The 25,987-nt window shown below is 36.7% G+C and overlaps 1 protein-coding gene across 1 annotated transcript in view; it reads left to right on the top strand.

Moving 5' to 3' along the window:
* The window catches only part of PCLO (piccolo presynaptic cytomatrix protein), a 371,210-nt gene that overhangs the window by 296,203 nt on the left and 49,020 nt on the right, over positions 1–25,987 (top strand). The window contains exons 18-22 of the mRNA XM_067289979.1: positions 4,744–4,837; positions 11,236–11,307; positions 13,985–14,165; positions 15,407–15,601; positions 16,835–17,017. Of these exons, the coding sequence (XP_067146080.1) occupies positions 4,744–4,837; positions 11,236–11,307; positions 13,985–14,165; positions 15,407–15,601; positions 16,835–17,017 (725 nt within the window). The remainder of the gene's footprint in view (positions 1–4,743; positions 4,838–11,235; positions 11,308–13,984; positions 14,166–15,406; positions 15,602–16,834; positions 17,018–25,987) is intronic.

Genomic DNA, 25,987 nt, shown 5'->3' with positions numbered 1-25,987 from the left:
GTTACTGGAATTACTTATACTTTGTTTGTGCTGAGTTGGAAACATAAGGCAAAATTCTGTTCTGGAGAAATGCTAGTATCAACCCAGAATAAGTACATGGTAATAGAATTTCAGCCCTATAATTCTACACTTGTTTAAAAAGGGAAGCCTTATCAAACAAGTTGACAGATGGCTTTTTAATAAACAGATCTACTCTAACATCATCCTGTTTCATCATTAATAAAATTATTAAATGGATGTGTTTAAATGCCACATTTTACATGTGGTTATTCTATACTTTCTTCATTGTATTTTCAGTTTTATTAAGTATCAATAAAATACAATTTGGGAAACATGGAGAAATGATAGTAATGCAATTTCCATCTCATCACATATGGCATAGCTTATGAATTTCCAGTGTGAATTATTTCATACGAGGTATAGATTAGCTTTAATGAATGTGTTAAAGCATTACCAATAGCAGCCCAGAGGAGAATGTGTACCAGTAGGATAGACTTAATGTATTTGCCAAATCTTTCCCGTCAGACTTTTAAAGACCTGGCCTGTCATCCAGCTTAGTCTGGGTCTGGGCTGCCTTAGAGGTGGCCAGGGTCTCCTGCTTCCCTCTGCTCTATGGACTTCACTGGAAATATTCCAGAGTGACGATGTTAACAGCACATTTAACCTTTGTTTCTGCCAGCTCTACAACTCAACACTGCGTGAATCACCTTCTCACATATCTCCAGAAAGAATCAGAAACTTTGAAAAGGTGATGAAGTTGTAATATTGCAGAAGGAAATTGAGGACAGGAAGGGGAATGTCATGGTGTTATTTTCTTGGTTGAGTGCATAATAGGACCTTTCCTACTTTCTTCAAATAGAAGGCATATTAGGTCTTTAAAATCAATATGTCAGCTGACTTTTAGACAGGCCCAAGCTATACATTACTACAGCAGCTTCATTAAGGTAAGAAGTAAATGAGTTACCTTGGGTGTAGGAGAAGTCTAGGTAATCTTTCAGTAGGAGTTAATCAGATTAAATATTCATTTGAGGAGTGTTGTGAGGCCAAAGAGAGAGTTGCTCTCAACCCTGCTGTCACTTGCCAATGTTGCCTTGCTCCAAGTGGGTAGGTGAATTCTCAAGAAGACTTAGAGTGATGGATGTGCTTTCCTGGCTTCAGAGAGTAGGAGAAGAATGCAGCAGAGGGTTTAAACTATTTAAGATTTGCTTGCAAAAAAAACTTTGGATGAGTTTCTTTTTTAACGTGCATTTGCTCCCTGTAGATTCTCTTCCATCCCTCTCTTGCTAATGTATAAGAAAAAAGAAAGCTTTCCAAAAAGATACTGCTGTACTCCTTGGCCAACAAAACTGATTGCATTATGGAGAGCTGCTGCTTTCTTCTCATAAGCAGAGGTGGACAAATACTATGTTTTACAAACTCCATTTTTCAATAAATGGAAGACAGTGGTATAGCATTTTTTTTCAAGAAAATAAATGTAACTGCACAGAACGACTATAAGCAAAAAGCAAGAGCAGAAAGAGCTGCAAGCCCGTTTCATTAGACAATATCATTCAGCACTGACAGCTTGACCAAAAAAAGGAGAGGGGACTTATTTTCCTATCATTGAGAGCAAAAAATGTTTTATTGCTTTGATCAAAGCTTGTCTGTGTTGTACCTTTTTCTGCAGCTCTGATATGATATCATTGGAGAGATACAAGAGCCAAGGCTTCTGTCTTTTTTTTTTTTTTTTTTTTTTGTAATAACTGTGTGAAAATGAAGTGGCACTTGCTAGAAATTGGAGATTTCTCTCTTTAGAAAGAAAGAAAAAAAATCAATTTATGCATATAATTATCCATTTTTTATGCAAAAATAGATATTTTAATTACATAAGTATGATCTGAATGATTTGCTGAAAGTGGAAACATCCAAAATTGAAAAGAATCATTTTTAAAATAAAAAGTTAAGAGAAAAAAAAGAAAAGCTTTTAAGCTGAATGAAAAATTTCAGCCAGCTCTAGGTTTCAGTATGGAAAAGTCAATGAAGTTTATTATTCTTCATGCTTGATAATATCTAGATGCTCTATTTAAATGCTAAATTCCAGATGCCTTCTTGCTATGCTCACACTATTCAGAGTGGTCCCACAAGCAGAGCTGTTGATCTCCTTTCACAATGCATCCCCACTATCATAATGTCGATGTATGTGACATTTTATAGGTTTCTTGACATACCAGGTTTATAAAGCTGATATTATGTCCACTTCACGACTGTGGCTCTCATGTTATGGTTGTAGTGAGTGGCTCAGTAATCCACTGAGGATGGTTGTTCTCTACAACATCTGCCTGGCACTCAGTTCAATTACTTAGTGAGCTTAAAGATAAGTAGTTGGTCCTCCTCGTAGGTCCATTGTGCCCAGCCTCCATCGGTACGCAGTACTTTGATTGTATAAACATTCAAATCTTTCCATAAAGTGAGTTTAGCATCATTCCTCCCCTTGTGAACCAACATTTTCAATAAATGCTGGCTGATTAGATAATGGAACGGAGCTATAAAAGCAGGTAATTACATTTAAAATTAGTTCTGAAGATACATTAGCAAGAATACAGTTGGGAACAGAGACATTTTGGCAAAAGAATGAACTGGAAGGCATAACTTCCTACATGTTTTCTAAGTAGTTTCTGAAATATTGCATAAACTTCAGAAAATTAATTTAAATCTATTGAGTTTCATGGACACTCTCCAATCAGTACAACTATTTAAGTAATTTAAAATGTATACTATGTAAAGAATGGAATTTCTGAAATATACTGGGTTTGTTATTCAGATTTTTTTTGGTCAGTTTTGTAATGTATTGACTAATGTAAAAAAGACAGATTAAGGAAACTTAATCTCCAGAACCAGCCAAAATAATAATTTTAATTGTGTTTTAATTCTTGTAGCAGTGTATTGAAGAGTGCCTCATTACACAAGCAATACTGTTAATTTTAGTGGGAATACTTGAGTGTTTAGCGGGTAAAGCCACCATATCCAATGCTGTAATACTGTAGGTATACAAAGTAAGGCAGTCCCTTAAGAATTAGAAAAGAGAGAAAAACAAAAGGAAATATTAACCTGTACTGTATTTCTTTTACACTTTTAATATTCTTATCAAAACAATTGAGAATGCTCCTCTCTCTCAAAAGAAACCCCAAACCTCACAGAGTGTACTAATAAAAGAAACAGTGCCCGGGAATAATCCTGGGAGCTGGAACTCAGTCGTCAGTACTGTCAAAATTTTAGTCCAGGCTAGCCATGCTTTTTGACCAGCTCAACTACCATTCTCCCAAACAGTTCCTAGCCCGCTTTGGGAAGTAACAAGCTGGCTAGCAGGGGCTTTGATGTGGCCGCCGCTTTTTGGAGAATAGTGCCACTAAGAATTCCAGAATAATTAGAAGGTAGCACAAGACCCAACATTGCCCCAAAGGCATACAGCGTCAGCTTTAATTCAGACCGGCACTAGTCTGGTACCATGCGCTATACACCATTAGTGGCTGGGCCGAATGAATGAGACCCTGGAGCGCATCTCCTGGCTTAGCTTCATGTGAAAGGAATCTAGCTCATTAGCACTGAGGCCATGCCACAGGGCAAACCCAAACACAGTTCAGTGTTCTCAGTTCAAACACAGTCAGAAGTGAGACAGTCGGGAGAACAGCACATGGCCAAATGTTAGTGTAGAGGCACCCTAGCAGAGTTTAGTGGGGTAGATACTGGTCATCCCATGCCATTTTGGCCTTAATGCTAAAGAACAGTTCTGAGCACATTAAATTTAATAGTAGATGTAACATGTAAGTCCTTTAATGCATGGGAAGTTTTAACAGAAGTCTAAGGGCAGTTAACTTGCAGAGTAGCAAAAAAAGATTCTTTGTATCTGCTGGGTTTTCAAAGTATTAAAAGCTTTTCATGTTCTCCTACCCAACCTTTTCATGATCTCCATTAAAATTTGTATTAAATTAAAATTGGAATGGAAGCAAATCTGACATCAAAGCTCACAGTGCTAGATGGATCCATTTTCTATTAAAGGCTAGTTCATTGCTTTCCCCATATTCAGGAAGTGCAAAGTATAATAGAATGCACTACCAATTCTTTTCTAAAAACAGATTATTCAGCCAAATTTTTTATTCTTGGCTATTGATAAAAACAATCATGAGCTTGATGCACTTTTATGTTTCTTTCCAGTATAGTTAGAGGCAGATCCAAAGAACAAGATCAATAAGAAATTAGTGCTTATATCATTAAGAGGATATTAGTTACCCTATGGCATTCATTAAACATTCTTGTGAGACGGGTCTGCTATAATCAGAGAATGTAAACTATAAATATAATGGATTCATGCTACCTTAACGGTCTAATAGGAGATTGTCTTAGAAAAGAAATCAATGCATTATCTCTTTCTTTCATAATCAGAGCACAACTCCTTCAGTGCAAAACCAAAGCATGTGTGCCTGTGCTAACTGGTGCTTTAGGCTGAAACAGTTGTGGACAGAGACAGCCTACTGAAGAGTCATAGGAAGATGTTTTAAAAGCCCATGTCAGGAAAGCATACTAAATGTAAAAAGACCCATAGGCTGTCTTTGTCCTCATGTAACTCTGAGCTGTTGCAGAATTGAGGAATGGAGTTCTTTTCTTTTTTTCTTTTTTCCTTTTTTCCTTTTTTTTTTTTTTTTGCATTAGAGCTGAAAGAAACAAGAAATCACTAATGTAATGTTTCCTTCCTTTGTTCAAATTCAGTGCTGAGTATAAGCGGAGGACTAAATACGTGCAGAAGAGCTTGAATCCTGAGTGGAATCAGACAGTCATTTATAAAAATATCTCCATGGAGCAGGTGTGTGACTTGGTACTATTCAGTGGGATTTGCTGCTTTATTTGTTTGATCTGTAGTGCTCACTGTGATGGGAGCAGCGGTACTGGCAATTCTGTGAACCCCTATGAACTCTTGCCAAATTTAGGGAAAACTTGGAATGATGTCTTTGGCTTTAATAGAACTCACTATATCAATACTCTGTTATTGGCCCGTTTGCTCATAAAAAATGGTCATTTGTGGGAATGGGGGGTAGTGTAGAAGGTACCAAGTGTGAATTTCCTTGACCAGCCCCATGCAGCTCCTCACTCTTTACACACGCATCAAATTCTATACACACACTTACAATAGGAAAACACCCGAGGAGAATGCTATTATTTCTGCATGATCGATATTGTTGTATTCTTAGTAATTTTACAAGTACCTTCAATATAAGTGTATCAGACAAACAGTGAGTTCTTTTGAGACAGGGAAGTTGATCACTACTAACTTTTTCTCCTCTTCCGTAACTGTGGTTCACAGGAAGCACGTGACCCATCAACTTAATCACAGATTATGCCCTGAGATTCATGCTTTTGTCAGCATTCCTCAGATTTGTGGAGATAGTGCCAGAATCTTAATGTTCATAAGTATGTCATAAGTACAGATGTGGCAACTCTAAAAATGATAATGGAATACAGGGAGGGAATAAATCAAGACATAAGGAGTTTCTAAAGCAGATGCAAAAACAATCATTCTTGGTTCCAGAAGTCATGTAAGTTTACTCAGAATAAAATTTTTTTTTGTTCAAAAACATGTGTGAAATTTAGATATACATGTTTACATGTAGCAGCAATGTTTAGTAATTGGCTTGAAATATGAATCAACTGAAAAAAAAAAAAACCAAAAACCACAGAAGCAGCTTAATTTCCTTGTTATAGAAGACTTCAATCACATTTGGGAAGGAGGTCTATGAAAGTCTTCTCCGCCTGTTTCTTGGTGACTCCCTAACTCTAATTATGATCTGTGGTGTTAACTGAGGCAGTATGTAGTAATTTCAGTCCTCTTTCTCTCCTTTTCCCTTTTAAAGAGACTTTTTTTACCATTTGAAAAGGCAAAATGATGGTCAAGGCCTTTTGTTTAAATTGAATACTGGATCTGCACTGGATCTTAGTATTTTGTTCTTGATACTTTCAACTTCATTTTTCAAGGCCATCTAATCTTTCAGTACTTCATAAAAGATCCTGCAATGACCAGAATTTTGAATGACCAAATTTTTCAATGCCTTTAACACACTTCTCCAACATGACACCAAGACCTCAGTATTATCTTCCTAACTTAAAATGTTAGTTATTCATTCTTTTTGTTCGGCAAGGGCAACATAGATTAAGATGTTGGCTTTTGCAAGGAGCAAAACCCTTCTCACAGAGGGACTTGCATAGTTGCTCATCTCATCTACAGCCTCTTGTCTTTATAGTCACTACCTCAGAGTAATTCAGAGGAACTCTGTTATACGTAGTGGTTATGGTTAATAGGTTTTCAGATGCTGGTTATGGTTAGTAGGGTTTCACATGCTGTTTCTTGTAAGCTTGCATAAATGGAAGCTCATTGACAGAAAGCCTAAGAAATAAGACTGTGAGGTTTGTATGGCTGCAACATAAACCCTAAATCTTCTAGGTTCAGTGAAAAGGTTCATAAGCCTTAACAGCATTTCCAAACAATGTGGTCTGAGCTTTCCATTTAAAAATGACTCTTCAGTTTACTTAATTTGCTTTCATATTCTGCTGTGATGTTTCACACAGCTGTAGGTAAGAGTGCTTGGGCATCAGATATTCGATTGCTGTTTGGTCATTTTAAATTAGATAATGACCTCTAGGATTTGGTAGACAGAGATTTATGTCAGAAAATCTCCTGATATCGATGTCAGTCTTTTAACCATTGCTTGGTGAAATGTAGCCTTTAGGTCACATATTGCATTCTTTGAACTTTTGCTTTCAATTTGCAAATTCCCTCCTTTTCCCTTCCTCTGAGATTTTTATACAGGGCTTATGATTGTAAGTGTGCATGCTTCTTCCAAGCATCACGTCTGTTATATATTCTGTCCTCTTCTCAGGCAGGGAAGTGTGTGCAGGGAATAGTGTTTCCTTCCACACCTCTTCATGGCTTTTATTTAGTGGTTAGATACCTGTGTGAGTGATTCTTCTCCTATTAAATTTGGTGCCCTGGCTCAGAGAAGACAAAGTAAAATACGTACCTAAATCAGCAAATTAATCCACGCTGATGATAAGTACATTCTACAGTTTGAAGAACTATTGGCATGCATAGCTATTATTTTCACTTATAACCATCATGAATACATATTTCAGAGTAGTAAAAAATATGAAGAGAAATATAAGACAGTAGTCATGATAGACTGAGAATGAATGATCTGATCAACAAACAGGCAAAAATGCATCATACATAAAGTTGTACAGAGTTAACAAGCCATTCCCTAATATAAACTCATGAATCTTTATAAATATTATTTCCTAAAAGAAGCATTTCCTTTCCATTCAAAGCATGGCTTGCTTTCTGACAGCAAATAAGTATTATTAAATATCTCCTAAAATAGTCCTTTCACTGTCTAGACATTGGCTGGTTGCACAATTTTTCATTTTCCTTTTCTGTTTCATAACAACTGAAATTAAACTGAAAATAATTATGAGAAAGAGATCACTTTGAAATGAAACAGACTTTTTCAAAGTCGGAATGATTAGTTTTATAATGTAGCAAATTCTACTTTGACAGTTGGAGATAAAATAAACTAAACTCTGAATATTTAGTAATTTAAGTTTTTTGTTAAGTAATAAGGTGGAAATAACTACAGTTTGAGAAGAAGGCCCAGTACACACAGTATAAATATTGTATAACAATTGCTAACTCAAGTCAACTGCCTACTTTAAGTAGGAGATGATGCATTTGAATAGTTTTAGGAGAGATGGTAAAAGATGTAAGTTCTTTTGCTGGTTACATCACTGGTATAATGTATGACCTCAGTGCAATGTGTGGCTTTGTTTATCTCAATTTCTTATTCATCAGAAACTGGATAAAATTATTTCCTCAAGTAACAGATATAAATCATTAAAATGCGTAGCTAAAGCTCTTGCAAAATATTTTCTTGTCCTTAAATTGAAGTTAACATATTTAGGAAGAATAATATTTTCAAAAGTCCATGAGTGATTTAGGAGCCTAAATCTCATTCCCAAAAGTAATAAAAGTTTTCATAAGAGCCAATGAGACATTGAAGCCTAAATATTACTGAAGATCTTGAACAATAGAATGTAGGTTCCTAAGTTACCTATCAAAAGTATTTTATCCTCCCATGTCCTGAAGTACAGCAATATATAGCTGAGAACAATAAAGTGTTAAATGTGAATATAAACACAAATAAGTATATTGCATGATACAACACCTTAATTTCTACTCATCAAATATATAAACTGAAATTTGTGATCTTACTCTTTTATAATATCTGTGAAGTAGTTACAGAATTTGCTTTAGGCATAGGAGAAAAGAAAACTGCATTAAAATATTGCCTTTGCTCCAGTCATGGATTGTATGCACTTTTTCAAGGAAAAATTATTAAATATTTCAAGCAATGCATTTTTTTAATTACAAATAGACCTGCGTTATCAGTTTCAACACACAACAATCTTAAGACATTCAAATCCAAAAATGGACACTTCTGTTGTGTGTTGTTGTTTATGTCTTCAACAAGAGAAAATATTATTTATAGCAGCAGATTCTGCATATTCCTTCATCTTCTTTAAATGATGGTTGTCCACAGCAGCCTAAGGCTAACTGGAGTTCACATTCAATAACATGTCTTTACTTTGTTTTTCCCTTTAGCATGTTCCCCCAAAGCAATACCTGAAATTAGCTTAGGAAAGCTCTTTTCATAACATGGTTTGTGCTCAGATTGCTTTTTGTAGTGTGCGTATGGTCAGCTGGGCCAAACGGCTTTCCTTTTTTTAAGGGCACTTTCTTATTTCCCTGCAAGTGCATTGCCCATTTGCAGAAACCTACCGGCAGGAGTCCATTTCAAAAAAATCATCTGGCATAAGTTAAATCCCTGATAGGGATCTGAGCTTCTGGCTTCATGAGCTAAAACAGGCTGGTGTAAAGCAGAACCTTGCTTTGCTGTGCTAGTAATAATGACTACTTTTCAAGTCACTGGCCATCAAGGGCTCTTTGCCTTTAATAGTGGTACATATATACAGGGTCAGAAAAGCAATTTTCCTCCTATTTGAAACTCATTTCATGCACCCTGCCTAATAAAGCTCTTCTGATGGTTTTTCATTGTCATAATATTTTATAAAAGCTTTATTAAACTAAGAGGCTTAAAATAGAGATCTCAAAGAAATCTAACTGCTGCAAGTTTTCAGCACAGTTTTATTATTATACTAATGCAAAAAAGCTAGCAAGGTAGGGTTCCAGCTGCTTGAAAGTCTCATCTGTTTTCCAGTTTCCACAAAAATCCTTCAAATCCATATGTATTTTTTTCCCTTTCCTGGATCTATACGTTCTTCTCACTCTTTGCACTGTCATCACTTGCAACAAGAAGACCATGTCCTTCCAAAATAGCAAAGACTGAGACAACACACTTCTGAAAATTATTTATGCTATTCCTCTCTTTTTTGAGGATACAAGCACAAATACTTAATGTAACAGGAAACTATATCATTCAGGAATCTAAAAGTAGCATGGACCAGTGGCTGCCCAACTCATTTTTTCAGGTTATTTTTCACATTGCAATTTTGATACTGTCTTGGAATAGAAAAGAGAAGGAATTTGATTCAGTCAAGGAAATCAGCTTTACACATTCTGTAAAGCATATTCAAAAGAGAACCTTTTCTGTGTTCAACTTTTTGCTTAATTTTTGTAGGGTGTTTTTTAAGAAGACTATGTTAAATACTGCCTAAGTAGGCAGGATTAAAAAAGAGAAAGATTAAAGAACTGTTCTGAATTATTAAAATATATATTTTTAAATCTTAGCTTTCAAATCACGTTGTTGCCTTCTTAAAGAGTACATTGTAGCTGCTAAAAATAATAGCATTACCCTTTGTGTGGGTTTACCAGGATATGCTGATTTTAACATGATTTCTAAAGAAACTGGCTTTGCATAGTTGCTCATTTTTCTAAAACTAGCTGGGAGCAGCAGATATTCCTAATAAATAATAATAAGATGAAATTATCAGTTCAGTGCAATTTAAAATGTTTAAAACTGTCTGAATCAGTGTTCCATTAAACCAAGCAGCAGTGGAAGTAAATAGCGAATGCTGGTTTTCCTGAGAGTACATGTAACAGGTATATTAAATGGGATGGCTTATTATTTTGATCAACAATTGGATCCTTTGTTGCACCTCTGTCCTAAGCAGCCAGCTAATAGTGAAAGCCGTGAGTGACGGGTTGCTTCTGTTGGGATGACAATCCTAACTATAGCGTAAGATTTCTATTCTGACTTCTTTTATCCAAGTATGCAGAGTCCCATTTTCCTTGGAAGGATCCAAGAAATTTTCCACTTACCACTCCCCAGCCTGACTTCTCAGACATCCCATATCCCCACTACTTTTTTTTTTCTTCTTCTCTCTTTCAAGCCACATGAATTTATTACTGCCTCTCCAGCCACCGGCTGGACTTCTGCTCCTAGCACAGGACATGGATAAAGAATCCTGTTGCCCTTTCTTTCCATCAGTCCCCACAGACCCCTCAGATCAACCTTTTCTATAAGGTCAACTGCTTTGGTCAACGGCTCCTCTGTCTCAAGCTATCTTGTCACATAAAAAGACTTGTTTCTTCCTTTATCCCATAAGAAGAGTGGTTTACACAACTATCGTGTTTATCAAGATCTGCAGATAATAGGTTTTGATGGTGGTCAATAATGCCTGACAGTACAACTTGTCCTCCATGTCTGCGCTGCTTGCAGTCCCAGTGACTGCACTGTGCTTCCAGGGGTGTTAAAGCCAAGCCTTCACAGGTGACATTATACAAATGGAGTATTTAAATCAATATGTACGAAATCCACATTCAGATGAACTTTAGACAAATGTCTGAGTTCTGTATAAACAAAACAACTCATCAGACCTGATGAGAAGAAAAGCAGCAGAAAATACAAAAATGGGGCTTTAAAAAAATTAATTTGACTGTTGTGGCGGACATGCAGGCTGGCAAAAATCAGCTTACGGAAACTCCTCAAACAGTGCCAAATACAAGTCCATCTGTCTTGCTATCAAATAATAGCACAAAATTCTTTTTCTGAGATCAAGGTTGATGGGAGGACAAAAGCTGCCTGGCTGTCACTATGAGAAAGGGTACAAGGAGATGACAAATAGAACCCACTATACAGACTTGATATGAAGTTTATGGTGGCAATGGGGTTAATTATCTTTTGACTTAAATTGTAGCTGAAAAAGAAAACACTGGAAGTGACTGTCTGGGATTATGATAGATTCTCCTCGAATGACTTTCTTGGTGAAGTGAGTATCTAATTTTCTCCTCTCTCTGCCCTGACTAGTGAGAAAGCTGATTAACTACATGCTGGTATTTGGAAACTGTTTGCTTCCTAGGTATAGGAGTAGTGAAAACATGCATTCTTTAAGTATTACCTTCAGTACATAACGGTTTTAATGCTGACTTCATAACAAAATTGTTGTGATTTCCTTCATTCAGACATGTAAGATACCTGCCTTCTCTTTCACTCAGTGAACTGTAGGTAAGTTTATTTGGGACTCAACACAATGTTATTTCAGGGAAAATTAAGATGGTTTTCTGAGCATGGGACAGTAACAGCCATAAGCGTGACTGCATGGGGAATTCCTGTTAAGACTGATAAACTATATGTATGATAAGCTCTATTTTAATGTGATATGGCAGGCTGAGAAGGTATCAGTCTTTGGAAATGATTAAAAGATTAAATTCTGCCATCAAGCCATAATTCAGCATATGCACAAGTAATTTCAAGTGTTAGCTATTTGGTCTTGCTGATTCGAGGTCTCATTTTTAACTCCTGTGAAATAAATAATACTACAAAAATGTAATTGAAAGCAAAATCTTGTAAGGTTTTTTGTGAATACCCTAATAATTAATAATAAAAGAGATCGGTGATCATGGGAAGCAATGCACTTTCTCTTTAAAAAGCAAATAAACATATGCACGTATAATACAGAATTGCCAGCAATAACCATGATGTCAAATAAGTAATTTAAAATGTTATTACCGAAGAAGATCATAATTAGAAATAGATGCCCAGAAAAATCGATTCCTCAAGTTACTGTTCATAAACAGTAACTCAAAGTATCTCTGCTTATCCTGCCTTTGAATTTAGCAAAACAGCACCCAGTTCAGCTCCAGTTCCCTTTTGTGTAACTATAAAACTGGGCAATAAGCATCACTATTTGAACAATTACTAAAATAAATATATAGGAAGCAGCTACATGATTACTTATTTCCTGCATACTGCATCAGTATTCTTGCTGAGTTCATTATATTTATCCAAATGCAGGGCTTTACTGAATGTTTACATCATTATTATTTATGATATTTAGAAAACGGATGCTCCTGCAGCTGCTTTCACAGCAAGATTAAAACTTTTGGCTTGAAATATTTTCAACATCTAGAACTATTTTATTTATTAAATCATTTAGACTTAAATAGGAAAATAGTTCTCCCTGGAGAAAGGAAGGGGAAAAGACTATCCAGTCTTACTTGCGCAGTAACATCAAATAAGGAAAATCCAGATCATGCCATAAGGAATTTGTCACAAAGGCGTAAGCAGTGCTGCTAATGGGCATCAAAGACTGTAGTTGCATTGAATGTGACTGTAGTCACATTGCCCTAGAAGACAAGTGGCACATCATGGTTCACATCCAAACGCTCTTCTCCTCAAGAACAGAGCCCCCAGTCTACAACACCTATCTGGAATATTGGTGTCTTCCATGTGATTCCCAAAATCACAGCCAAAACCACACTAGGGAGCATGCTGATTACTAAGTTATAAATGGAACACAACCAGAGGATGCAAGTATAGACCTAACCAGAAAGACCAAGCCAGGTCACATACAGACCTGTAAAGCTGTAAGAAAGAAGGAAAGGAAGAAAGGCTTTTGACCTTCTAGACAAGATCAGTTGTGAGGAGACTTCCCCGTACCTAAACTTGAAGGGGTTTTCTTTTATTCAGTCTTGTAATCAACTGTGAAGACATAGTTCCCAGAGGTATTTTCACTCTTTATTTGTCTGGTATTTCTAAAGCTTCCCTACCTGACCTTAGTGTTAATTCCTCTCACCTTAGAGCCAAACACAAGGCTGATTTTGTCCTTTCCTTTGTTCAAGACTTTCTGATGACGCTTTAGTACTCTACGTCTGTTGTTTTTTGATTTTTTTTTTTTAGAAATTTTGCAAAATGTCTATTAGCAATGCAAGTGACCTAGAGCTGGTTTTAGCTACTTTTTTTTTTTTTTTCCCTTGGCAGGTTGCTCATTTCATTGCTTCATTGCTATTGTATCCCTTCCCCTCCCCCCCAGTGAAGTTTTGATTCCTGAATGGCCTATTGAATTCTATTATTTTAGTGAAGTGCAAAGGTGCAAATTGCAAATCCCTATTCTTTTCTTTTTTTACAAATTCTGTAGATATGAAAATTTGAAAAGAATTAACAAACACCAGTCTTACATTGTACAAGATCTTATTACTAACAAATTTAAAATTATTTGACCTTTTCTAACATTGACATAAAGGAGAAAATAACAATACACCATTCTTCTGATAAGATGTGTCTATACAAACAAATGCAGAATGACTACAGCTCTTGTCTGTCTTGCCCCCAAGCTAGTGCTTACAAGCTACCCTTTAAAATATCTAGCCATCTTGGTATGGAGCTGTGTCTATAGCTAATAGACCCTACTGAGATCCTGTTGAGAAGGCATATTAGTTAGACACAGCAACATGCTAATGAATGTGGTTTCTGGAGCACAACCAGTTTATATCAGGCTAGGTCAGAGCACAGGCAGAGAATTTTGAGTCTGTCAGCACACATCCTGAGATCCTTAATCCCTTGCATTTGGTTGCAACTTCTGGTAACGTAACTGTAGACTCTTCTGCTATACACCATCATTAATAGATCAGATTCAGGCCACATATTGTACTTTGAATCATTTATAGGTGTTGATTGAGTTATCCAGCATCTCTCAGCTTGACAACACTCCTCGGTGGTACCCTCTGAAAGAGCAGAGTGAAAACATTGATCATGGGAAAACTCACTCTGGACAGAGTAGCCAGCAATCTCCAAAACCATCAGTCATCAAGAGCAGAAGTCATGGAATCTTCCCGGATCCCTCCAAGGGTAGGAATGACTCAGTGCATTAGATATGAAAAGTTTTCCCAGATGATGGAAAAACCTTTGCTATTCCTAAATTTTAATAGAAAATTAAAGTTACTGTTATGAAGTTTGTATACACTTTCATTAAAAGCTTATTTCTCTGTCATGAATTCAGTGGAGGCTTGTGCCAAGACTTAATTTGGCCTGATCTGTACCAGCCAGCTTACTGAGCATTTGTGTCTTTTAAAATAGCAACTTATAAGCTCTATATGCTTTGCACATCTACTATAGATTCTGTGCCCTTCTCATTTTTCTGCTAGCCTTGACAAAATTCAATATGTATTTGGCTTTCTTTTTCATATTCCTTTAAATGTTCTATGGATATTTTATCTTCTGGAAATGTCACATTAATATTTTACATAATAACAATTATGCTGTAATAACACATATGCATTTCCAGTCAATGGTAGTGGGCTGCAGCATATCTCAATTGTATTGAAAAATCAGTGGAGCTGGTAGAGTGGAATTATACCGGTGTTTGCAGAAAGAGAATTGATCTCAATGTCTCTTGCTCCAACAACTTTATCTCTACATTTATTTTTTTTAAACTGAGTACATAGTGACCAATAGCTCAGCTAAGACACAATGTATGTAATATCCAAGTAATAGCCATCCCAAATAGAATCCAGATGAGAGCATCAGAGCGATAAGATTCTGGTCCATCTCTTCTCTATTTCTCTGTGTAATGTTTTTACTAACAACTTTTTAATCATGGTGTATTTGTAAGACCAATACCTAAACCAGAGGTTATTGGTTAGTACAAAAGCTATTATTGTAAGTAGACTATGGTTTTGACCAGGGCATTCAGCAGTATCGAGGATAAAACTGCTTATCTCACCTAAATATTCAAAACCAGCTTAAGTGATACTGTTTTCTTCTACTTATCTAGTATGGAGAGGATAAACAGGAAATGATTTAGGCTGTAGGCTACACCATTATTCCACCAGTACAAAACAATGAAGGAGGCATAATTCACAGTTTATAAAAAACAAATAGTAAATGAATTATTCCTTGGGCTAGAGAAGAGGGAGGAAGTAGCAAACAGTGCTTTGCAGGAGTTTCCTAATCATAACATATCCTGACACTCTGAATGGAGTTGTGCAGCTTAATCACTATTTCTTGTTTTGGAATGCAGCTAGAGAAAGAAAATGAGTTTGTTTGTTTTTAATAAATGCAACAGTTGTGCTTTTCCATTTCCCTGGTAGACATGCAGGTGCCCACCATAGAGAAATCTCACAGCAGTCCGGGGAGCTCCAAGTCTTCCTCTGAAGGACATCTACGCTCTCATGGGCCATCCCGCAGCCAAAGCAAAACCAGTGTTACTCAAACCCACCTTGAAGACGCTGGGGCAGCCATCGCCGCTGCTGAAGCAGCTGTCCAACAGCTTCGCCTTCAACCAAGTAAAAGACGCAAATAAATTCCTCAGCATGGCAGCTTAATGTTCATCTGTTGCCTTTTTCCCTGCTGTCCTTCCCTTTCTGGCTATTTTTTTTTCTTCTGTTATTGGCACACTGTGCTCACTCTGTTCAATGTCTTTCTTTGTGTGCCTGTGTGTGAATACATATAATTACAGTATACTCTTGTATTTAGAAGTATTTTTTTTATTTATTTATTTTTAATTTATATAGACTGCAGTGAAACTGGCTGTTTCTCCATCACTCTTGTCACTCATGGTCCATGATGTTCCATAGCTGTGCATGACTCAGAAAATTCCATTGTGTCGTGGTGTTTTGATGTCGCTAAATAACTATCGATGAAACAAGCAAAACTTGCAGAGATGCGGCTGCCAGCTTTGCAAGTCGCACACAGCAAGTACTGAGAGCACATTAGAAACAAGATGTTAATATAAGCAGTAATCATGAAGGACAGTGCCATATAAACAAAGGACGATTTAAAGTTTAAAAAGGTTATTTAACTGCATGGCTGAGATTTCTATTTTTGAAACATGTCTGCTTGTAAATATCTAACATTTTTTGGAAAGACAATGTAAAGCAACCTTCCTTCTCCTTAATCTCTCAGATAAAATCTTATTAGTGAGTACACCAGCAACACACAAAGCAGTTAAACAAGTTTTACACCAGTAGGTTTCGACATTGTTAACAACTTGTTCTCCTTTAGCTTTGATTTGCTAAGTCAGTTGTCATAGTCAGTTCAATTTTCCTAGCAACTTCTATGCCACGGATTGATTAAGGGTTGGGATAAGTTTCATCTGACATCTTTAAATAAATTAATATGTTACAATTTTTCCATTCAAAAGCATGGCACTCCAGAGTATAATTCAGACCTGCATCTTATTGTCAGTTGAGGATTTAATTGCTGGCAAATTAAAGCTTTCCAAGTGTGGATTCATTGTTTTTGTCTTCAGGGTCTGTTGATGCCATAAACTTACCATGGTATAGTGCAAAAAAATAGGGGTGGAAGTTACTTCCCGTGTGATCACCATCATTAATAAAGAAACAGCCAGTTTTAATACTCTTTAATGCTGTGCATGTGGTGTCTCTTTGGTGTTTGAAAACACTACTTATTTAAATAGAGAGAAAAAAAACAACACTTCTGTTTGCATGAATAACATTTAAGCTGGTTCCATCTGAGGATACATACTCTGGGTTTCCATTTCACCCACACTGCCACAGCAGCACATAAAAGCGGTCAGTCTAATCATGCCAGGAAGCAGCACAGACACAGCATAGCAGGAGTCCTCCCTATTCAAAGAACTCAGTCTGACAATCTGCCTCCACCAGCCAATGACAACAAAGACCAAAGCCAACTAGCCCTCAGGAAAGTGATGTCTGATGGACCAGTCAAGCCTGAAGGAGGTGAGCAGAAAGACATGGTTAAGAAACCAACCACATCCCAAATCCTTCTTGCCATGTCTACTAATTCATTGCAATATTTAATTATTTATTTTCCCCACCATTAACTGCTGTAAATGTTAACATGAATCAAGAACTCTGCTTGATCTTTCCACATCAGCTCATAAGTCCATAACGAAAAGCTATGTTAAGCACCATTACCAAACAGCAAACTTATGCACTTCCATTCCACTGGAGGACTTGGACTTCTGTTGAAAAATGGTATAGCTTTGTTCATGTTGCCTAATAAAAAAAACATGCATCCAACTTGGTCTGCTTAAGCATGATTAAACACATCTTGTACTGTGATGAAAACCTAACTGCACATTTTTATTTCTGGAATTCTAATTAGGTCATTAACAATTTATTTTTCCTCTCCCAACGTTGTTGTTATGTCAAAAGCCATCAGCCCAGATAATTTTTCAAACCACCAGTGGAAAGGAAAGGAGTTTTGATCCATGTATACCTCAATCTCTTGATATTTTTTTTAAATCAGTATCTTAAAAAATTACTGTTCTACCTGTAGGTACCTGTACATCAAACCTGAATGCCAGATATCATCAATTTATCCCTGCATCACAAATAAAGAGCCAGAATCTCAATTGGTTCAAATCAGCACTGTTCTTTTGACTTCTGGAGCATTTTGTTAATTTTCAAAGAATTTGAGGAACTAGCCCAGTAAAGTTACAGACTGGACTGCCAGATTCTCTCATACGCTGTAATCCCTTGCCAAGCTCATGATTCTTTGCAAGGTTTTCCATCCACAGTATTGCACACCATGGGAAATGCAGTCTAGTTGAGGAGGCTGTAGGAGACAGGGGGCATTAAGCTTCGCAACTGTATATGCTTAATGGCAACGAGTCATTACAGAGAAATAATGTGATGTTGAAATGACTGATGAAAAAGGACCAATTTAACAAACAAGTTTACACATTCTATTTAGAAATAACAAGTTGCTTCTTATTTGAAAGCTTTAAGAAATTACTCTTCTGTGTGAGTATATATATATATATACATACACACACACCCCTACACACATGCACGTTTGCACACACAAACACGCACATTCACATATTGTTCTATTCTATAGCTCAATTCCAGACCCTCAGTTCAGGCAGCGGCCAGAGGACATGGCTGAACTTGTGTTCAGCAATCTTGACCGAAAGGCCCATCCTATTCCTGGGATGTATACCGTACAAATCTAAATTACTCATATGATCCTTCAGGGTGTTGTGTATGTAGAGATTTATCATAAAGACTTCTAGTCATACAATTTTTTTTTGCCGTGGATAAACAATACCAAAATCATTTGCTTGTGATACAAGGTTGAATAAGGAAATAGCTAGGCCACAACTTAGCTGCAAGTACTGTTGTCACTGAGCTGTTACACTAGCTTCTTTACTCTTAAAATTGTGGAAAGGATATCTATCAATATGCATTTGGCTCACAGCAATATTATGAGCATCTGTATAGAATCCTGGCATTAAGAGCCACATGGATGTCATTAATATGTTAGTGGGGTTGGAGTTAACATGAGGAGACCTGATATTTTTGTCTTTTTACTTCTGACATATATATGCAATGCATAATGACCTACACAAAGTTTTCAAGTTTGTTTTCAGATCTCTGACAAAGTTTGGATTCTTCTTGCTATACCCAAACTAGTTATGAAGTGGGCCAATAATTACTTTTTTTTTGAGATTTGCAGATCTCATATGCAATTCAGCAGGAGCAAATACAAGAGAAATTTAATTGAGGTTTTATTGAGTATTAAGTTAAACCAGGAGAGATTATGACCTTGGATAGAAAAAATACCAAAGATATTCAAACAAACTTTTGATTTATAAAGTTCTTCAAGGGAAGAGGAGATGAAGTCAAAAGAGGTTTTCCCTCTAATCCAAAAATTCTAAAATTTGAGACTATTGTGAACTTTGAGTATTAGTTTGCAAGTCCATTCCTGCAGGGATGCTGCATTGCTGCATCAAAGCCTGCTTAACGGGTTCCTCTTCCTGATGCCAATAAATGAATTGGTTTTATGGATTGGAGCAATGATCTTAACAAGCTATTAAAGTCTGATTTTGCAGTTGTTGTCACTAAATCTCAAATTCCTTTATTAAGGAAGCCTGTATAAATATTTTGCAACATGATTATTAATTGCCACAGCTATTTCCCTGTGAATTTATCAGGGAACATTTTATTTTTTTGTTTGTTTGTTTACCACAACCGCACAAGATGATAGTAAACTAGTAATTCCAGGAGAATTTTGTGAAAAAATTGAATTATTGCCTATTACACATGTAAAATTAAGCACATTCCTTTCAGCATAAAAGTATAAATTAGCCTTTATCCATCAGATGAGTCAGCTTATTCGGATAGTATAAATCAGTGTTTCCTTTTAGTCAATATTTTATCCCAGAGAAGGATCTTCCCTACCATTTCTTGATAGGTTGCTTATATTTTAACTACAGTAAATGATTTTGGAATTCTTCTGCTATTAAAAGTTACAGATATTCTGATGATATTTACCAGTTCTCTGGATATATACATATAAAAGAAGTGTGCAATATAGTTATTTACTGAATTGGCCTTTTCAAAAACAGTGCATAGTGTCAAAAGAATAGGCCGCATGCTTCATGCTGGTAACTTCCAATAAAGCAAATAAGAAAGCCAAGAAAAGGCAACATTTCCCTTCAGTGTCAGAGCATAAAGTAGAAAGGTGCACAAACTCTGCCCCACTAGAATGGGGATCATTAGTTCCAATGAAATTAGGGGCTCAGAACACACACACAATATTCACCATATATTCAGCCTGTATCTACATAACTGGCTATTTTTTAATGTACACAATTTTATAGGGAGTTCTGGTCTCTTCACAGGTATTCTACATACTTTCCTTGTGGTTAAAATTCAACAGGGTTGTCCTTACTTGTGGAGGAAAAGGTGCCAATTTTGCCCCAAAAGGCACAATGTGTAATACATTAAAATAGTGACTGGTCAGCAATAAAATCCTTCTATGACCACAGGAGAGAATTTCTAGAAGACTGCTTTGTTTCTTCCTAGGATCCTTGCATCACAATAAATTAACATTTAAATAGCTGGGTAGATGACTTTAAGCCTGAACCTCATGGTAGTCATATGCATTCTTCTATCCTTTCAAACAGACACTCATAAGAAAGAAGTCATGACTCAATACGCTATTGCTGGAACATCCATATGATGATGGATACCAAAGGAGACATGAGCTTTTAGCTGCCTTGTGTATATGCCTCCTCTTTTATTTAGCACACAAAGGTACTGGCAGGTCAAAAGCACTGTTATACACCTGACCTGAATTAGTCAGCAAATGTTCAAGATTTAGTGAAAATACTGTTTCAGGTGAAAGACCAACCATAACTGCTGGTACCAGAAAGATATGGTGGGTGGTGGGGGCAGGGAAACATTTAGGGTACTACAAACAATATATTACTACAACAATTTCTATCCATTTTCCCTGTATTTTACCCAGTAGATATGTTCTCATAATATGACAAGGTTTTTGCAGCCCAAAACCTCTGGCAATTTAAAAATCACACATTGTCCGAAAACCTTCAATACTAACTAGTGCCTGTACCTAGAATCTACTGAACTCTCCCATCTCCTATACAGCATTTCATCTTTTACATTACAAGTTTTCCCTTGTGACCCAAAAGCTTTTCTGTGATATCCCAAGAAGATACTACTTTCCAAATAGTTGTGTGTGTTTTAAATTGATTTTACTGGTCAGAGAGAAGCCTACTGTCAAAACTAAGACTGGAAGCTTCCTGCAAAAACAGGTAGACTGTGCATCAACATTTCCATAATTGAACCCAGAAGAGCCTGTGAAATCACACCTCTTCAAGACCTCTGGTTTAAAACACCATACCTTGAAAGGGAGCACACCTGCTTTTATTTCCCTGACCCACCAATGTTGACAAGAGTCCACTTAACTGTCAGCATAGCAATAGGCTAAAGCTATGAAAAGAAGTCATGTGATATACGTACCAACAAGGTATTGCTAGCACTGAACTCCATGATACAGGCTTGAGGCAGCACTATATAATTTCTAGCCATTTAGTTGTAAGAATAAGTCTACAGATATTTTCTTCATTACTAACTTCTATTTACTAGCCTCAGCAACACTGTAGAGGGGAAGGAAATTAATTTCTAGGTTCTACGAATCTTTTGGATTAGATTTGATTGTGCAGGAATTTTAAATGGCTGCTTATTTGGGCTCTCTTTAGGTATATATACATTTTCACCCTTTTAACAGGCAATGCCATGCTCTAATTTCTTACAATAATTTAGGGCGTTTCTTTCACTCTGTAAATTATTTACTGCCCAATAAAGCTGTTTTATGTCTAGTTTCACTAGGCTCTTATTTTCCAAATAAATTAAATATGCTTTCATATTGCTAGAAATAACCAATTTTCAAGAATGGTTATCAAAACAAGAACAGTTTGTCCCCACTCTCTGCAGACAGCAATAATCTCAGGCTGCCTTTTGAGTCTGTTGTTTCAGCCTAAAAGCCAGCACATTTTGCTTCTGCTATTTCTGTTATTTACTCTTCAACCATTTTAAGCTGACATGTAATTCCAGGAAATTGCTCAGATTCTTCACTTGATAAATCCTATTTAAAAAGTCGATTAGATGGTAGCCTAAGTCTGTGAAGCACAAGGAAGAAAATTATATCATCAGAATTGCTTTGCTGGGTGAAGGAATACAATCACCACAATTTTAGACGTGTGCTATTCTGCCACCATTACTCTCTTTATAAGATAAATTGCTCTGTGAAGAGTTGTGTTGAAATTTCACAAAATATCACTATATGGTCAAAACAGTATCTAATATACAAACACAGCTGAAACGGGACCATTCAATAGGAGAAAGAGTGAGGAAAGGAAACTATTAGAACTGACTTTCAGCATATCTCTTTGATCACTGATTTTTATGCATCTCCATTCTGTTCACAGAGATGCAAATAGCAGTCCCAGCTAGCAAGTTTTACTCTGCAGAGCTCTACAGAGCAAGCCATAGCAGCACTGGCTTTTAGTGCTAGCAAACCCTTCATAAAAATAGGTGAATAGGCATTTGGGGCCAGTGGACATGCACCTGCTAGAAGACATTCTGCATGAGGACGCACTGCCCAGTCCATGGGTCAGCAGATAACCCAGAGCGGACCAGAGACGACACTTGTTTCCATGGTTGTCTTCTTACATGGTTGACATTGAGGAGATTCAGCAAGATGATATCAGCCCATTTTGTTCCCTGAGGTTTGTCACAAGGCTGCCAGCATTAGCAATTTTTCAAGCAATTTGGGGCAAAGTCTCCAAGGTTAATCCTGAACACGTACCCAAGTATTTTCCCCCTATTCTTGTTTGTATTATATATAGGACTGTCTTTCTCAATGTGCTTAGACACTTACATTTCTGGTCCTAGACAGACACCCTAAAAGGAGAACATCCATTTGAAAGGAAGAGAATGCATCATCTACAATCTAATCCCCAGGAGAAAGTTTTGTGTGAATCTGACCTTCTTTTATCCACATGACCCACAGCACTGCACAGTCCAATTTTTAATTTTAAGTCCTTCTTAAAAAAAAAGTCCATTCATTGTAGAAAAATGGCTGGAGCAGCTGTCAGCACAGGATTGTTTCCACTTTGCTACTGACTGATTTGACATTTCAAAGCTATAGGTTTTCTGTGAATTATCTCCTTTATGTTAGGTTAAAGAAAGAAAATCTATTCTCTGTTGTAAGAACAGACTCTTCTGAAAGATTAAGTGAAATCATCAGGCTTCTGTTCTTTCCTTTCTTATTGATTTCAATAGGACATTTTTGTTATGCTGAGGCACGGCTTACATGTTTTCCTTGGTTCTAAAAGTTGATTTTCTCACTGGCTCCATAAGCAAAAGTAAAATACTCTCACCATATCTATACATATATAAAAGGGGATAAAAGGTGAGGTTCAATTTTCTTGGTTCAGCAATTCTTTTCCAAGAAGGCATAAGAGAATAGGAGGATGAAGATCATTCTGTCAGAGGATTTTTTTTTCCCCCCATAAACAGTATTGAATACAAAAGACATCTGTCTAACCATTATCATTTTTTCATTGGAAAATGCTGACCCTATGCCAGAGATAATGCTATGATCCACTTTCTTAAAAGCTACAAGTAGGCAATCAAGAAAACTTCCAGCTTGTTTATGTATTATTCACTAAAATGGTTGAACTGAAACTTCTGTTTATGCCAACCTATACCAAAGACAGTAAAACAGTATCACTCAGTGGTAGCATTAATATCACATTGCTAGCTACTAAATATGACATCTCTACCTGCCAACACATCTTCAGATTAGATAAAGAACTTGGTAGTAGGCTAAAATAGGACCAGCAGACGAAAATGAAAACAAGGCTATAACAATAGCAGAAATTCTGTACACTAGTTCAGAGGAAGCAACCCACATTAGAGCTTTTAATTGTCATTTCCTATTTCTATTCTTTACAGCCAGATGGCTGGACAGCCTAGACACATTTGAAGTTACAGTCTTTAGAAAGTGCCAAGCAACTGATAAACTTCAGAAAGAGTTCATGGACAAGAGACTGGAAAAAAGGCCTCCTCTTTCCCAGTAAGAGTCCAAATGATGTTGGGTAATGATCTGGTTAAATTTTTCCTCTTCAGGCTGATGCCTGAAGAGTATTTTTCTTCTCAAAAATAGAATGATTTCAGCATGATATGCAATTTTCAGCAAGACCTTGAAGATGAGAAGTTAAAGCTTTCCCCTCCAAGGGCCAGGAAGCATTTTGAAAAACCAAAGGAGCAACGAAACTTAGCTCTTCCTTACACTGGCTGCCTAATATTCAAATGATGCCAGTTGCCTTTCCCACAACTCTTCTTGAGATAACATTGTACATTTAGGCAAAGCAAGGCTACATCTTGTACTGTCAAGCAGCTCTGTGACATCAGAAGAGAATATCTTATCTGCGGACCACAAAAAAAAAAAAAAACCCTGTCAAACAAGTCACTGTCAATCTATTCAACTCTCTAGAGAGGAAGATACCTCTCAGCTGAACTTTGATGGCAAACCTGAGAACTTGGGCATTTCCTAGCATAGGCAGCTGTAAGCAGGAGCCCTGTAACTCAGAAGTGAACTTTTCCTCCTGAGGCCTGCCCTAATCTCACTTTAGCTTCTTGTCTTTTTTACAGATAGGAGCCCAGTGGCCCAGCAGGGCAACAGTTGTTCTGACACTTAGAAGACTTCATAGGCCTTACTTTGGCTGGTGGGACTAGAGGAGTAGCAGATTGAGTTTACTCAGCCTTTCTGGTTAAAGTTCATAAGAAAGTTTTTGTATTTGGCCAAAGAGAAAGGGCAAGACTACAAATAAATCTATAAATGACTCTCTTGCACGTGAGAGCAGGGATCAGGTTCTAACTTCTAACTCTATCGAGTACAAATCTAACTAACCCTGGTTATTCTGTCTCACATGAAATATTGTCTGACTACAGGCATCATCATGTTTTCAGAACTTGGAAGTTTGCCGTATAACCAGCAGCACAAACTTAGAGGTCTAGATTTACCTGTAAAAACATAGATGTGTAGAAAGTGTGGGTGTCTCATGAGTTAGGAAGGAGTTTCTCTGTATCCAGATTTTGAATTTGTCACAAAAACAGCTGTAAATCTATTTGTGGATTTTATATCCTGTCTCAAAACTGACAGATGTAGTTGATTACTTTTACAGAGTAGACAGAAAAAAACAACCAAAAACCACTGAACTTTAGGATTTTCAAAATCTAGTTGTGAATTTAAACTTGGTCCAATTATACCCATTCACCAAGAGATCTGATGCGAAAGGAATGAATATAGAAAAAGTCTTAATTTAAGACTAAACAGTACACTATCTAAAAATACAGTATACTGAATGTATGATCAAAAAATAGCTATTTCAAAAGAAAATTATATTTTGATTATAAATAGATGTAAAACAACTTCTAAGCCATTTATAAAGACTGAATGCAAACTTATTTGGCACATTAAACTAAATTCTAAGTTCTTACTACTTTTAGATATCCACCAGTTTAATGATCTAAGAAATAACTTCAGCCACTACCTTTTACAGCCAAGTCTTTAAATATAAGAGATATGAATCATCCTTTTTGCCAAATACGTTATGGTGGAGATGTATGCTATACTAAGCAAGTTTGTGCATAAGGGAAGGAGTAGAAACACTTCTTTGCACTAACACTGTATTTTCTTTGCTTCCATATGTTTTACCGATGTGTGACCATCCCAGTCGTCCTCACCTATGAGGCAGTTGTCATGGCATGCCCCCCCCCCCCCCAAAAAAAATCCACTGGAAGTCACATAGCTCATTCAAACACTATGGTAATTGAGGTTATGGATGAGTTTGGCACAGGCATGATAATGTCCACATACAAGCTGGGAAGCCGATATAACTCACTATAATGGAGAGCTTGACCTCTGTTCTCTGAAATCTCTCCCTTGCCCAACATTCCCTAAAAGTGGTTTTCCGACATGTCACCCTACTCATAGGGATCGACAAGAATACCACAAACTGAAAATGATGAGTAACCTATGATAGAGCGATAGAGGTGACCTGTGTCTGAGCAGGGCATAGTACAGTGCTCTGTCTGTGCTGGCAAAACATGATGTCTCTTGCTCTACAAATGTGATACTGAAAGTACCTGTTAATTAATCTATGATTTTGCAGTTTATTTGTGTTAACGTCTGTGAAGGTAGCCCATGATCAATGTACAAAGTCATGAAATAGACCTAAGAAACATTTTTGTCTTAAAATAATTTAGGTGGACAGATTCCTTCTGTGGCTGTAGGCATTACAGATGTGGGTAATAGAGTATAAAAAAAAAAAAAAAGAGAGTTATGTGACAGCTCAGTTTAGCAGT

The sequence above is a fragment of the Apteryx mantelli genome, chromosome 1 (assembly GCF_036417845.1).
Source record: "Apteryx mantelli isolate bAptMan1 chromosome 1, bAptMan1.hap1, whole genome shotgun sequence".
Classification (NCBI taxonomy): domain Eukaryota; kingdom Metazoa; phylum Chordata; class Aves; order Apterygiformes; family Apterygidae; genus Apteryx; species Apteryx mantelli.
This window is presented reverse-complemented; position numbering and strand designations above follow the sequence as displayed.